At 41.7% G+C, this 14,795-nt stretch overlaps 2 protein-coding genes across 7 annotated transcripts in view; one reads left to right on the forward strand and one right to left on the reverse strand.

The window, feature by feature from the left end:
• The first annotated feature begins 559 nt into the window (after positions 1 to 559).
• l3hypdh (trans-L-3-hydroxyproline dehydratase) lies at positions 560 to 7,123 on the forward strand. Of its 2 annotated transcripts, none has more exons than XM_080882628.1 (6): positions 560 to 698; positions 2,818 to 3,302; positions 3,375 to 3,544; positions 3,979 to 4,101; positions 4,984 to 5,121; positions 6,291 to 7,123. In XM_080882628.1, exons 2-6 carry the CDS (start codon positions 2,825 to 2,827, stop codon positions 6,414 to 6,416), a joined length of 1,035 nt encoding a protein of 344 aa, XP_080738754.1. In that variant the 5' UTR covers positions 560 to 698; positions 2,818 to 2,824; the 3' UTR covers positions 6,417 to 7,123. The 2 variants fall into 2 exon arrangements, with proteins under 2 accessions (XP_080738754.1, XP_080738755.1); XM_080882629.1 differs by having other exon boundaries at positions 634 to 698; positions 2,813 to 3,302.
• A 141-nt stretch (positions 7,124 to 7,264) lies between these two features.
• daam1b (dishevelled associated activator of morphogenesis 1b) overlaps positions 7,265 to 14,795 on the reverse strand; it is a 47,230-nt gene continuing 39,699 nt past the window's right edge. For 4 of the 5 annotated variants that reach the window (XM_080882623.1, XM_080882625.1, XM_080882626.1 and 1 more), the window contains exons 14-26: positions 14,388 to 14,687; positions 14,193 to 14,300; positions 13,292 to 13,321; positions 12,939 to 13,036; positions 12,755 to 12,839; positions 12,441 to 12,547; positions 11,655 to 11,743; positions 11,372 to 11,540; positions 11,081 to 11,188; positions 10,830 to 10,890; positions 10,612 to 10,743; positions 9,168 to 9,338; positions 7,265 to 8,695 (exon numbers count right to left, since the gene is read on the reverse strand). In XM_080882623.1, the coding sequence (XP_080738749.1) occupies positions 8,483 to 8,695; positions 9,168 to 9,338; positions 10,612 to 10,743; positions 10,830 to 10,890; positions 11,081 to 11,188; positions 11,372 to 11,540; positions 11,655 to 11,743; positions 12,441 to 12,547; positions 12,755 to 12,839; positions 12,939 to 13,036; positions 13,292 to 13,321; positions 14,193 to 14,300; positions 14,388 to 14,687 (1,671 nt within the window). In that variant the 3' untranslated portion in view covers positions 7,265 to 8,482. The remainder of the gene's footprint in view (positions 8,696 to 9,167; positions 9,339 to 10,611; positions 10,744 to 10,829; positions 10,891 to 11,080; positions 11,189 to 11,371; positions 11,541 to 11,654; positions 11,744 to 12,440; positions 12,548 to 12,754; positions 12,840 to 12,938; positions 13,037 to 13,291; positions 13,322 to 14,192; positions 14,301 to 14,387; positions 14,688 to 14,795) is intronic. The other variant, XM_080882627.1, reaches the window with a different exon arrangement.

Raw genomic sequence — 14,795 nt, forward strand, 5'->3', positions numbered from 1 at the left:
AGTCAAGGAGACACAAATTATGCTGTAAGTACTGCGTAATTTCTTGATAATTTGGCATAAAAACAAACAGTATTTCTTACATTATAAGAACACTGGACTTTTCAAGGTGCAGGTCATGCTGTGGATTGACATAAACTTGCCTAACTTCCAGCTATTTTAGAGGAAAGGAGATGCTCTTATCCTACCTACCTAAAGTATTTGTAGCTAAATATAATTACAATGTAATTTCAAATAACATACGAAGAAACCGCATTTAATTACAGGGGAATTACACCTTTATAAACTGGTCGTATTATAAAGTATTACAACTGCTGTGCAGAACATAAATACACATGTAAGAATTTTCGCTTTTTTTTTAATTTATTTTAAAAAAAACCTCATTTATTTTTTTTATTTTTTTTTGGGGGGGGGGGGGGGCTTCTCCTGGATACGATCTTTAATCAGAAACACTGAATCGGTTTCAGCCTATTTTTGAAGGGTTATATAACATATAGAGAAACATATGTCTGCATCTCTGTGTGAATATAAAACTGTGTACAGTACTAGCAGGCTGTTTCGTGCAGCCCTCCAGAACAGCGGGTGGCACTAATGTTTCATTTTAGTGTCTTTGTGTAACAAACACAGAGAGAAAAGAAAAGAAAAAAAAGTAGGAGGGCTGCACAAGTTTGAGATCTGAGCACAGAGAAAAGTTACAGCAGGTAAGTAAACTTACCAGCGCTTTAGTTCTTTTCCTCTTTGCAGTTGTGTAAGTCAACGCTGGGGTTTTGCTGCCTTTTACTGGAGAGTTGCGCTGCATGCACTCCGTTATACCTACTGCAGGCATCCAAACGTTTAACTGGGAAAAGTTTGTATAATAATAACACGGCACAGCATGTCTTGAGAAAGATAATAATAAAGTTCCCACTATAAACCCCTGTTTGCTTTCAAAAACGAATATAAGCAAAACTGTTGCTCATAAATCATTTTTACGATGACCTCAGATCAGCCTGCAAAACATTCGCCTTGGTGCCTGTTTTGTCAAATTTAATGCGAATCCATGTTCAATGTTTACTGCATCTACCCTCACATTTCTTAATGTTAACGAATGTTTTGATCTAAAGTATGAATAAACACATAATTTACAGGAGTTAGATGCTCAACAGCTTCCACACTGATCATAGAAGATACAGCAAAGTCTTGAACCCCTCCTCATTCTTCATATTATGCTTCCAAAGACTTATTCTTGTACTTTTTAGAAGTTGAGCAATAGTTCTTTCGGGTCTTTCAGAGCTTTTCTTTTGGACATTGGCTGCTTTTTTTGTACTCGTTTTTATGAGGAATGTTTTTGTTTGTCAAGCCACTTAACGTGAATCACTCAAGCATAAAAAGGACACTACTACTATAACTGTACTAGTACTTACTGGTTACTACTGGTTCATCTTTTGATGAACCAGTAGTAACAAAGAGCCGACTTTAAATAGTATCTTTATCCACTTTGTTACTGACAGACTGTCACAAAAAACCCCACAATTTGTCCCCGTTTGTTTAGCTGAATCTACAAAAATGCCAAAGATAACACAGTTTAATAGCTGTAAAATAGAATAGTATTTTTACAGAGCTACTAGCCAAAAACTTGGCATAGCTCACCATGGTGTGCGGTATTTTCTTCTTTTTTTTTTTAAATTGTAAAAACTGGACAAGTGGACAGACTTTTAGGTCTGTCACATCATCTATTTACAGCAGAGGAATGATATCTGGAAGTCATGTCTTAAGTAATATGGAAAAAATCCAACATGGCCTGACACATTACCTGAGTGCTGGATCTGGCCTTTTAGCTGATCCATTTACTGTACTGAACCCTCATCAGACATAGTTTACAGTATGTCTGTGAGCACCCGTTTGTACACCTGTGAGCGTGAGCGTGCTTGTATTTAAAAGGTTCCTTCATGTAATGATCTGCTAGAGGGTGTGGGGAGCCACAGCCCCGTCCTCCAGGGCATGAAGCAGGTATGGAGGAGATCAAGGCTCCAGACATCCAGAGACCCCCAGAGCACAAGAGACCAAGGAAGACCAACGGAGGGGCAACCGCGCCACTCTCCCGGAAGGAGCTGAGGAGAGCCCCAGATGAGGGGTCACTCAGCAGCCGCGGAGCAGAAGCCAGGGGGGGTTGCAGTGACGCGCCCGTGAGCTCCGCCGGCGGCCAGCTGTGCCAGGGTGACTGAGCTCCAGGCCGAGAGGCTGAGGGCACCCCATCCCCGAAGGGGCCCGAGCGAGCCCCAGGCTCCAGGCCCCGACAAGCAGCCACCAGGAGTGAGCCGGTGCGTACTGGGACGCTCATCCCCGGACACAAAGAACGAAAGAAGAGCTTTGAATGTCCTTCAAAAAGCCTGGAGAACTATTCCTGAAGTCTACCTAAAGAAATGACAAGAAAGGTTGTTTAAGAGAATTCAGGATGTGCTGAAGAATAAAGACGGTCATACCAAATATTAACTTTCAAGCTCATTTTCAAGCTGGTATCAACTGACAAAGGTCCTACTTTTTTAGCTGATCTTGTGGCCTCAATGTTACAGATGAATTATCACTCAGCAAATTTGGCTTCAAGCAGAATTTAGCATTCATAAACTAAACACGCGACACAGACACCGAGCTATAAATCGTTTTAAATGTATTTGTTACCGATGCTCCATATGTATGTTTTGATTTGAGGGATAATTTTCCAAACAAAGCTTGCTGGCAGACTCAAAAGTTTTCCCATGCAAGTGTTTACATTTAAAAAAAGGTGTATTAAAATATAAATGAGTTTATAACCCAAGGGATTGTTTTGATTTCTGAGATCAGCGCTGAGATGGAAATGCAGCTTCCACCTCACGAGGGAGGCGAGCTGTCTGTGGTCGACATGCACACGGGTGGAGAGCCTTTGCGGATCATCCTCAGTGGCTACCCAGAGGTCAAAGGCGACAGCGTGCTTTCCAAACGTCGCTACGTCCGGGAACATCTGGACCACCTCAGGAGGGTGCTGATGTATGAACCGCGAGGACACTACGACATGTACGGGGCCCTGATCGTGGACAGCGAGTTACCCGAGGCCGACCTGGCGGTGCTGTTCATGCACAACGAGGGCTACAGCACCATGTGCGGCCACGCCGTCATCGCACTGGGACGCTTCGCTGTGGACTACAAACTAGTGAAAGAGCCGAAGTCGCCAGAGACACAAGTGAACATCCACTGTCCCTGTGGCCTGGTGAAGGCCTTTGTTGAGTACTCTGAGGGGAAAACAGGAGGAGTGAGGTTTCTCAGCGTGCCAGCGTTTGCATTTGCTACAGGTAGCACAAACGACTGTAATAGTTCTCAGGTATTTGAATGTTCTCCAGGACTAATTCAATATTTTTTACCAGATGTGACAGTGTTGGTGGAGGGGTTTGGTGAAGTAACGGTTGACATCAGCTACGGAGGAGCCTTTTATGCCTTTGTGAATGCCCAGAGGTTTGGTCTGGATGTGTCCAAGTCCAGGACTCGCGATCTTGTCGACGCAGCCACAGCTGTGACCAGAGCTGTCAAATCTCAGGTGATCAGCTGACAGGAAATTAAAAAAAAAGAGCATTATTACACAGACAGTGAGAATATCACTTGCTAAATTTCTAGTAATCTAAAAGTCTAAATAATCCATACTTTAATTTAAAAAGGGGAAAAAGTAGGCCTGATCTTATATAGAGCTGCTTTGAATTGGCAGCTTCTTTTTTTATTCATTACATCTGCTTTTAGGGTGTTGTCAAATTATGGCTCAAATGTATGCACAGGATATTTTTAGAGGGCACAAGAAACATCTGGTAGTACTTATATGGGATGCAGTGCATGCCTGTAGAGCTTATAGCAAAAAATCTGAGCATTACATGACCTCTCAGCTTGATGTCACCCAAAAGTATCTGGACACGATGCTCCCAACCATATTCCACAGTGTGAACTGATTTCTTTTTCTACCTTATTCTTATTATCCTTTAGGTGAAGTTGCATCATCCAGCCAGCGATGATCTGGCCTTCCTGTATGGCACCATACTAACAGACGGGAAAGACGATTACTCCCCTGAACCCACCGCCAATATCTGTGTGTTTGCTGAAGCTCAGGTATGTTAGTTCCTGCTGGTGGAAGGATAAACCGTTGTCATGAAGCCTGAGTGTGGGTGTGGGTAACGCTATAGTGAGAGGCGTCTACTACGTTTTATTGATTACAATAAAAAAATAAAAATAAAAAATAAACAAGAAAGACTTCAAACTACTGATTGAAATCCTAAGCTTTTTAGAAATATGTTTAAAGAGATCATAAGAGAGACAAAAGCAGCAGAGTTTGATGGAAAATGAGGAATGTCCCCCTGCTGGTCATTAAAAATAATGCAGATAAGGCACTTCTTAGCACCTTTTTTTGTTTGTTTTGTTTAGGCCCTGAATCCACATCCAACTTTAAATACAGTCTTTAGTCCTGAAGTAGCTCTAAGTGTACACTTAAGCACATTTGTCTTAGAAGGGCTGCAGATTCCAGGAAGTGCTACAGCTGGTCAATTTAACAAGTCACATTACAATTTGGAACAGCTGTATTAGCTGAAGCTACACCCATTAATGCCAAGGAAGAGCAGCTGTGACTGTGCTCACAGCCAGCAGTTTGACAGTGCCGGAGATCGGCCTTTTACAATGAGTAATGAGCATTATGTAAAGTGGTCACATCGTCTTTTATTTGTGCAGTCTGCAGAGTTTATCAGAAATGAAATGGACAAACACAGCAACTGTTCAGATGAAATATGAAAGAAAAACAAGACATATTGCAAGAAAACGCGTTTAGGGACATTTATTATTTGTTGTCACTTCTTAAGTCTTTGTCCTTACTTCCATTATTTGAATCCTCTTTAAGTGCTCAAGTGTTGGAATCATACAAAAGACAATAAAAGGTCTGCCTTTTGTTCATTGGTGTCACCTTAACTTCATGTAATAGGAGGTTTAAATTGTGCTTCTCAGGTAGACCGAAGCCCGACTGGTTCTGGTGTCACGGCTCGAGTAGCTCTTCAGTATCACAAAGGTCTCATCCAGCTGAACCAGACCAGGACGTTCCAGAGTGGAGCCACTGGGTCCCAGTTCACAGGAAAGGCTGTTGAGGTATCACGATTTCTGTTCTCTTGTGGAATGAGGGTGATCGCCTCTTGTTCAAAGAGTGGGAAAAGAAAGAAGTGCATTTTGTAAAAAGACCAAAAGAATAAGTAAATATTTAGACGTTATGGCGCAGTGGATTTACGATGTATTGAAATGTACAGGATTAATCCAAGTTAAAAAGAAGACATGTTTTGTGTGTTTTGTTTCTAAACAGTAATACAGTTAATAATACTTAATCCTAAGTGTAGGATTTTGGTGCAATTTAATATAACATCGCTTTGTTTGGCTCCTCAGGTTGACAGTTTCTAAAATACTGATTTGAAATCCTGTATTTAAATGTCTTAGAGTGAAGTCACCATGAAGCAGATGCTCCGGGTTTCTCTTACATCAAAACACAGCGCGCTGATGTGTGGACTGACAGCAAACAAATCACTACTTGCTGTCAGAATTACTCATTGCATATATCATCTGCAGAGGAATAGTTTATTCTAGTTTCAGTCAGGTTTCAGACCTCATCACAACACAGAGCCAGCTTTAGTGAAGGTTACAAATGATCTTATGGCTTCTGACAATGGACCACAAGATTTTATTACAGTAATTAGAGGATGCTGCAGGTATTAAAGGTACTGCACTGCAGCGGTTTGAATCATATCTCCAGTTTGTTTTGAGACTACAGTTTCTTCATGTAAATGGAGATTAATCTTCACACAAGTGTTAAATTAATTCAAGGCATAGCATGCTTTTCACTGCTATGCAGATGATACCCAACTTTATCTGTTCATGAAGCCAGAGAACATACCAATTAATAAAACTGCAGGACCTGGATGACCTCTAATTTCCTACTTCTACAAGATGGTTATTATCAGGATGTCCTGAAAAGCCTTCAGTTGATCTAAAGTGCTGCAGCGAGAGTAACTACAGAGAAAGCACATTTCTCCCAGACTGTTTTCTCTACATTGGCTCCCTGTTAATTTAAAATCAAATTTAAAATCCTTCGCCTCACATACAAGATGTTATACTATTGTGGGGTCTTTAGCTTACAATATAAAGTGCCTTGAGGTGACTGTTGTTGTGATTTGGTGCTATATAAATAAATATGAATTGAATTATTCTTTTGAATCAGCTCATCATAGAATGATCTGAAGCATTTATTGTGTTTCTGTCTTAATGCTCAGGAGACCAAGTGTGGAGACTTCAAGGCTGTAGTGGTGGAAGTTGCTGGCAGAGCTTTTTACACTGGAGTTTCACGCTTTGTGCAGGAGGCAGATGACAAGCTGACACATGGTTTCCTGCTGAAGTAAGCAAGACGTATAGGTTTTCTATACAAAAGCAAATTAAAACAGAGGTTATATGGTGGTTTTTAATAAGACAAAAACACATTTTATGAATAGAAAATGTTTAGGTGGCCAAGACTTGGATCTGTAATGAAGAAAATAAGACCTTATTTTCTTCTGGCCTGGTTTACCTGAGTAGTAAATGAAGAAATAGTTTTCCTTACCTGTTTTAAGAAAAACAAAAACTATTATACATCTTGTGACTCTTTAAATTGTCCTAAATTATATTTAATAGATTAGCAAAGTACATAACTAACTCTTAGAGACTGCGAGGAGCTCAGTCACTGGTACTCTTCTTCATCTGGCTTGGTAACACCTCACCATCCCCCCAAGAGAGCTGGACGAGGGGTTAGAGAGAGGAAGGTTTGGGTTTCTTTGCTTTGCTTAGACCCTGCCCCAGATAAGCAGTAGAAAATGGATGGATGGTTATAACTAAAGATAAAATCTGAAGAACAGCTAAATGGAAATGTACTGCCATTCAGATATCTACTAAAATATTCTTGATAGTGAACTTTGATTGTATATGATAATAAACATAAATATGTTATCGTGTATGACTGAATGTAAAAAGGGATTTTTGCTTTGATGATTTGAAGTGTACATTAAATGGAGTGTACATTAAATGTTGTTGCATTTACTGACCACTAGATGGAGCCACAATGCTGGTTACCTCTAGAGTTTAAAATTCAGCCATAAAAAAAGATGCTTCCACTTCCTGTTCAAGGTTTTTAGTAGCAATAAACAACTTTATAAAACCAGAGTCAATGCTGCGCGAAAGTGCATGTGTTGAAAAACTAAATAATCAAACTCATCAGTAGTTTTCTCCCATTTATTATCTTTAGGTCATTGTACAATGGAAGGCAGTTTAAATTATAAAAGTTCGGTGGAGGTGTCGGCTGGATGGAGTCACAAGGCTGAAGGGGGAACGTCGCATGTCCACATGTGATGTTTTCCACAAGAATGAAAACATCACATGTGGAGCAGATTTTTTTTTTCTGCCCTTTCATTTGATGCAGTGTAAATCCAGCCAGCATGGAGCAAACATTTCATCTATTCAAATAATAAAAAAACATTTAAGGAGGGCACTCTCTTCAAAGGGGAAAGACAAGTGTATTGCATTAATTGTTGGTTTCAATGGTATTTAGCATTGTGAATTCCTATGTGCATGTGTAACAAGCACACACGCTTGTATACTATAGATGTATGCAATGTATGACACGAGTGTCCACACACCTGTTAAGAATTGCAGATCAGGCCAAGGCCTTTGAGAGTACCCACTTAACAAAGAAACAAAACAAAATCAAATCAGAGTTAAGGCCAGCTCGTAACAGGAAAATGTTCAAATAAAAACATACAGTGATCAGATTTATATATATATATGTGATGCACGTCAAAAAAAGGTGAATACACAAAAAAAACAAAACAAAAAAAACGACCCTCAGCTGTGTCACTTGCAATTAAAACCACATCCATCTATACAACACAGTCTCTCAGTCCTGTGATGGCTGTGACTGCAAGAGAGCGGCAGCATCAAGAGGAAGCTTAGGTCTAGTCTCCAGAAATGATCTCTCGGAAAATCCAGGCAGGTGAAAGCAGCACACCTCAGTCTGTACAAAATGGCCCCATTTAGAGGAATAGTCCTCTTGCTTTGATCGAGCTTCCAGCCTCGGAAACACTCGACCAGATGCACATTTCACTCTGTGCATAGATTCACGTACAAAAACGGCACCGAACGGATCCTGTCAAAACACCCGTGAAAACCTTTCTCCAGCATGACTTAAAACATTTCTTTTCCACCCTCTTGTTTGGTCCAAGAGTATCAACCTTTGGCTTCTGCTCTATTTCTTATCAAAATCTTAGAGGATGAGAGGTCTAATCATGTTGTGCTGTGTGTGGCCCTGCTGCGATGACGCAATGCTGTGGTTCACCCGAGCCGAGGTGGGTGGGAGTGGAGGAGGGTGAAGAGGAATGTGGATGTCAGTTCGCCCCAGAAGGAGGCTGATGAGCAGGGGGTTGCGAGTGATCGAGCCCATTTAGAAGTTCAGCTTTGTGACTGGTCGCTCCCTGCCCGAGTCTGTGTTCTGGTTGTTGATCCGCTTGCGGTTACGTTTCATCTTGGACAAGTCCTTATCGAAGACCTCGCCCGACCGCAGCGCTGACACGAGGTCATCAAACTCACCGCCATCCTCCTCTCCGTTCGCTTTTGCTTTCCGGGCCTTTCGCTCCTTCTCCCTCTGCTCACGTAGCTGGGGACACAAATGAAAACTGTCATTTAAATATCTGAAGAGGTGAGAGGATAAGAGCATTATTAGCTTTGCTTGGATACGGGAATCTGAGCCCTCCTGGTTTTTATTTATTTATGACTCAGAGAAGCAGTCACGTAATAACATCCAATTTGACTATATAATATCAATGCACTGTATAATGCAATGAGCTGTAGAGGAGTTAGTGGGCAGATGCTGGCACCTTTGATCAAAGGTTAGGAAGCCATTTTTCAGCTCTAATCTAATCAGACCTAATGAGCTGCACAGATGTGAGTCATACTATCTTCTCACGTAGGACAGAAAACAGATCAAATATATTTCCTATGACTGTGTAACTTTTGCTAAATGAAGGCATTGTAGTATTTAATAAATTAAAGGTGCTAAATAAGTGTTTAATAGCAGCTATAGCTCTACTGAGAATCTCAGGGGATGAAAAGAGAGATCAGTCGCATACCTGAGCTTCTACTTTGGCCCTGCGTTCCTCCTCTTCCTTTCGTTTTCGTATGTTCTCGTTCTCCTGCTGAGCCTCTGTGAACGATTGCAGGAACTGGTCGAAGATGCCAAAGAACTCATCTGGCTGCATCTTACTGGCATCCTCACCAAAGTGCTTTACTGCCCTCAGGAACTGCGGGACCAAAGAGAAGAGGAGGGGGCACACGGGATTAGATTTACAGCAGGACGCAGCAGAACCGCGTTTTATTCCATCTTTGACTGCTTTACAGGAGAGTCATTCGGCCCCAGCTCTTTGAAACCAGAGCAGGGCAGGAGTGGTCGGGCTTTGAAGCCCGTGTTCATCCAGATCTCACCGGCTACTGATTGCAGCTGAGGTCAGAGACTGGAGCCAGAGCTCAAATTAAGGCAATGTGCTTGTTGGGTGTTTTTCACAATAAATTTAAAAAAAAAAAAAAAAAAAAAAAAAAAAAAAAAAAGAACATCCAGATGCAAGATCATGCTGGGAAGATACAGCTTCAAAAAATGTGACCGCTAACAGCAGTTATGGCATAGACAGGGAAACTATGAGCTGAAAAGATGCTGAAGTTTGTTTTTCCCCCATTAGAAAGAAAAAAAAAAAGAATACATTTCTTTTCAACTTCCTCACAGCAACAATCAATAAACTCTATTTCACAGTCACCTTTTTCTGCTTTTGTTTTGTTTATATGCACAGAGCTGATGCAGTGACCCACTTAGAGGGTCACGAGGTTATCTGGCTCCCAGTCGTGAGTACAGACGGCCGCTGTAAACATTCAAATATTTAACCGTGGCATACTGTAAATGATTAACAGCAACTAATGGTTCCCATGTCACCAGCTGAGTCCTCATGTCAATGTGGCACACACTGTGGGACATATAAAAATAATAAAGAAAAAACACCTCTTCCTGCCATTCAGGAAGACAGACACATAAATCCCATGTTAGCGTGTCAAACGGCCCTTTGAAATGTGAACATGTTCAGGTTTCTGCTGGTAGTGGAGTTTAGTCCCCATAAAATCCACATTTGCTTTGTCTTCGTTTGCTTCGATGCTGTGATTCTGTTTGCACAACATAAAGTGACATCTTAAAGTTGGCAGGTGTAATCTGATGTCCACAGTGTGAAATAATATTAAAGCCTATGTTCCTGTTTGCACTCTTGGCCCTCACACATGGCGACAAGCAGGCCGCACAATAAAGTGTCGGTGGCACTGCAGCAGGAAGCCGAAACGCTTCTCCTGCTGGTCGCTTTCCTAGAAAGGTCCCTGGTGGGGTCAGTAAGGCTTGTAGAAACAGCTGCATGGAGAGGAAATGGGATGCAAGCTTTCAGCGCCTGTGTCTGCAGGCGACTGCGACACTGTCCGGTCTGCTCAAACGCACGTGCACACCCTCGGGTTTTCTGGAGAAACCACACAGGCCAAATGACTCACCAGTTCTTTGGCCTCGATGAGAGAGTCCTCGACATCAGTGAAGCTGAAGCTGGCCACGGTGATGAACTGGCTCACCACCGACACAAACTTGTCACCTGGCTCCTGCGGCCCTTTCTTCTGGTATTCCAGTTCCTGCAAGTGGAAATCAAAAGGAGCAATTAGAAAGAGAACATAAAGAAGAGCTCTGCTGAGTTTGCAAATAAATATCCATGACTTACGCTCTCTACACTTTTTAATCCACTGCGCAGGTTGCCGATATCTTTTTCCAGCTCCGTCATACTGCGTGGAAGAAAGAAAGGTCATCACCATTCACTTAAAAAGGAAGTAGCTGAAAATGAGGTTCCCCATGCAGATGATTCACCCTTTACAGAAACTCTCTTTATATGCCAACAATTGAACCACAATTGGTGGCATATTTTACAAACAAAAATTAGGAAAACACTTGGGAATCACTGCTCCCGGCCTTTACTTGACTTTGGCTGCCTCTGAGATACTCTGCAGGTCCTCCTGGAACTTCAGGACTTTGGGATATTTCTTCTCCAGGATGGTGATCAGATAGTGCAGCAGAGTAATGTTTCTGCAAACACACAGCAAAATGTGTCAAATGTGCAATATAGGGCTTTCATGATGGACTTTCAGATATGAATATGGTGAAATTTCATCACTATAATATTCCCAGATGTGACTTTTATACACCGCATGCCATTCTTGCTACTGCTGCCTGCAAAGTTTTAATACCACTGTTGAAAAATGTTCTTACTTGTCGATACTGGATTTAGTATCTGCGATCTTGTTGAGTGAAGACACCTTGAAGCCATAAGCATTGCCCCTTTGACCTTTGTTCATATAGTTTCCAAATGCTAGCACCACCTCCAACAGCTGCTTCAGGTTTCTGCTGTTTAAAACCTCCTTAGACGCCTTACCCAGCGCTAAAGCAGCAGGAAAATGGACAAAGTTGGAGATATAAATATGTTTGCTTTGGATAAATCATAGCAATCATATTTGAGATATCATTTTTATTGTATAAAGCACATATTTCCCACCTTCAACTTTGGGTTTGATCTCAGCTATCCTCTCTGCAAACTTCTTCTTAAAGTACAAAGACTGCAGCCTCTGCTGGTAATGGTTTATTCTGGACCGAGGATGGAAATAACGTGTCAGAGAAGAAGGAGAAAAAGATACAAATAATAAATTATAAACAGGGAAATCCACAAATGTAGACAAAAGCCACAATCATGAACATTGCACTTAAATCGCCACACTATATAAGTTTTATATAAGCATATCAAAGTTTTAGTTGTGGTACTGAAGCTTATTTTTGGCTGTGTTTATGATTTAAACCTATAAAAGCACAGTCTGTGCACTTAATGAATACCACAGTGGCATCTGTCTTCCAGTCCAGCCTGTAAGACGACAAACTGGAAACTACAGCGGCACCTCTTAGAGGAAACAAGACAAAACGGACTGTGTGATTCTTCCTTTACATACATTTCTGCTGTTGCTATGCTGCAGGATCTCACCCACCAGCGACCTGACCTTTGCTGGTGACCACACTCCTTTCTTTTGTCTTACATGACTTTATTTGCAAAACTGCAATAAAAGTTATTAAATTATCGGCTCACTTTCTCCAAAACAGTGTTTCACACAGACGGCTATTGTTCCCGTCAAGTAGAAAACCATGTGTCACTGGGTTTATCTACTCAGACCAAGAGGAAACAAAGACTATTGTTTGTCAGCAGATCTGAGCTGCTCTGCCCTGATGCTGTCAGCTCTGTGGTTATCAGCTGGTAAACAGTGAAATAATACGCTGCACATAAAGAGAAACTCACCTGCTCATCTCGTAAAGGAAGCGGTCGGGTTTGGCCATTCGATCGAGCTCATGTTTATGCTCCTCGAGGAGATCCACATCGCTCTTCTCTGGGACAAACTTCAGCAACTAAAGGACAAGGAAAAGACTTTTCATTATATCGAATACTCAGACACCTCTGCTTTTTGTCGTCAGTGAACATGCCTGAATCTCTGCTTCCACTGTCTCTTGCTCCAAGGCGCATGACGTTTGCCGCTCACTTCTTAACTACTTGTGATTTAAACTGACGTGCATTAATGAAAGCACAGCTGTTTTATGTTTGCATGAAAGCCGTACCTGCTCCAGCATGTCTTTGGGAAGGTCCTCCTGTTCGTCCATGGTTAGGATGGCTCTCTTAATCTCATCATTTGAAAGCTTCAGTCTGCAGTGCACAACAGATAGAATATAATAACATCTTGCTGTGTCTGGGTTTTTTTTGTTTTTTTTTATTTTTTTAAAAAAAATCCTGAACTGAACTTACCGTGAGAGCAGGATGTTACAGTTTTGAGCTCGACGGCCATCAATCACTGACAGCTCCTTGACTTTTTTGGAGCCCAGCGTGTCGTCTTCCGCCTCTTTCTGTTAGCACAGTGATTAAGAGGTTAGAAAGCATGAAGCTCACATTTTGTTTCAGTTACAGTCACAGACAAACGCATAACAATTAGGACTGGATGACACATGTGCCAGCATCCCGAAGGAGAGCTTAAAACACATTTGAAAGGAGAGAGAGTGGCTGTGGAATTCACGAGAACACACAAACACGACAAGACAGCTGACGCCAAATATATGAACAAAGAGTGACTGTAGAAACTACTGTACTGTAAGTGCACTCACCTGTTTGCTGTTATTGATCATTAAGAAGTCCTAAAATGCAGGCAAGAAGCAGGGAAGATGTAAGCACTCATTAGAATAAGTAAAGCAGTTATGTGATTGCAGCCCATAAGAACAAATGAATCATTCAGCACTTCAATGACAATGGATCAGCAATGACGTGAGCATAGTAAGACATACTGTAAGTGGCTGTTCAGATTATCACTACATGCTTGTTCTTCACATGCTGTGCACATAACTAATCATTAAACTGATCAGGCTGATGCTGAGTATCTAAAATGCACATTTTTGTTTTGTTTTTTTTAATGTGTGTGGATTCAACATGCGTTAGATCACATTTTATATACTGGGCTGTCTGCAGTTTCATCTTTAAAAAGACATGCCCTTCTAATCCAGAAACTACCGATTATGAATTTCTAGAAACTACATCAGTTGCAAACTGAAAGAAAAAAGGAACAGCTGATTGTGAGCAGCGCACTCATGCATTTTCAATCACATATGGCAGAATGAGCTAAACCATTAGGAAAAAAAAGAAAAAAATGTTCCATTCGAAATGTGAGGAGTTTAAAATCATTCAAGCATGAAAGTCTGGAATCTAATTAACTGCCAAGTGTATCTCAAAATATCTCCTTTCTCCTGTTTTTATTGATCTGACCTCTTCCCCATGACCAAACTGTGTTTAGGAAAGAAAAGTTGTACAACAGTAAAAAAAATAAATAATAAATTTAGTAAAAAAAATCCAAGGAACTAAACAGCAGCCAAGTCTAAATCCCAAAAAAAACTGCAAGCAAACTGAACCCTCTGCCCACCCCAAACCCACATATCTACCCTTGGCCTTATCTAATGATAGACAACATAGCAACATGTGGTGAGACTGAAAGGTGAACTACATCATTCTCAGTACCTGCTGCCTCTGATAGGCTGAGAAGGTTTTTTCAATGTCATCTAAATCCAGCACTTTGAAAACCTTGGCATCATCCACCTCCATCCAGACCGTACCCTCCAGCTTATTCTGAGAGGAAAATAAGACATCTTATATGTCAAATTTTAACAAAGAGCAGGAATATCTGGAGGCCTCCTGTGCCTCTGCTCTTCATACCTCAGCTAACTTGGACCAGTTGAAGGACTTGAGAGGGTTGGATGGCTGAGGAATGTTCTTCTTCTTCAGCGATGATCCCAGGGGCGCTCCTGGTGGTGGAGGGATACCTCCAATGGGCGGGAGCCCAGGGGGAGGTGGAGGGCCACCTGGCGGAGGCGGTGGGGGTGGCGGAGGAGGCATCATACCACCAGGAGGTGGTGGAGGAGGTGGGGCTATTCCTGCAAAGCCTGGTTGAGGCACCGGGCCGCCAGGGGGGCCGGGGGCAACAGGAGGGCCGCCAGGAACAACAGCTGCCTGCCTCTGCAGAGACACATGGGAACACAAGAGGGGTTCAATTCTCATGGAAAGAGTATTGCTGCACATTCAATGGAATTGTAACTACAAAAAAAAATTTTATGCTTTTTTTCA

Source organism: Rhamphochromis sp. 'chilingali' (assembly GCF_963969265.1).
Source record: "Rhamphochromis sp. 'chilingali' genome assembly, chromosome: 5".
Lineage (NCBI taxonomy): Eukaryota > Metazoa > Chordata > Actinopteri > Cichliformes > Cichlidae > Rhamphochromis > Rhamphochromis sp. 'chilingali'.

Excerpts from the sequence above, each read along its gene's own strand:
- l3hypdh (XM_080882628.1), top strand. The coding sequence starts at position 2,825 with ATGGAAATGCAGCTTCCACCTCACGAGGGAGGCGAGCTGTCTGTGGTC. Across the intron at positions 3,545-3,978 it reads CCAGAGCTGTCAAATCTCAG|GTGAAGTTGCATCATCCAGC; the intron begins GTGATCAGCTGA and ends ATTATCCTTTAG. Across the intron at positions 5,122-6,290 it reads TCACAGGAAAGGCTGTTGAG|GAGACCAAGTGTGGAGACTT; the intron begins GTATCACGATTT and ends CTTAATGCTCAG.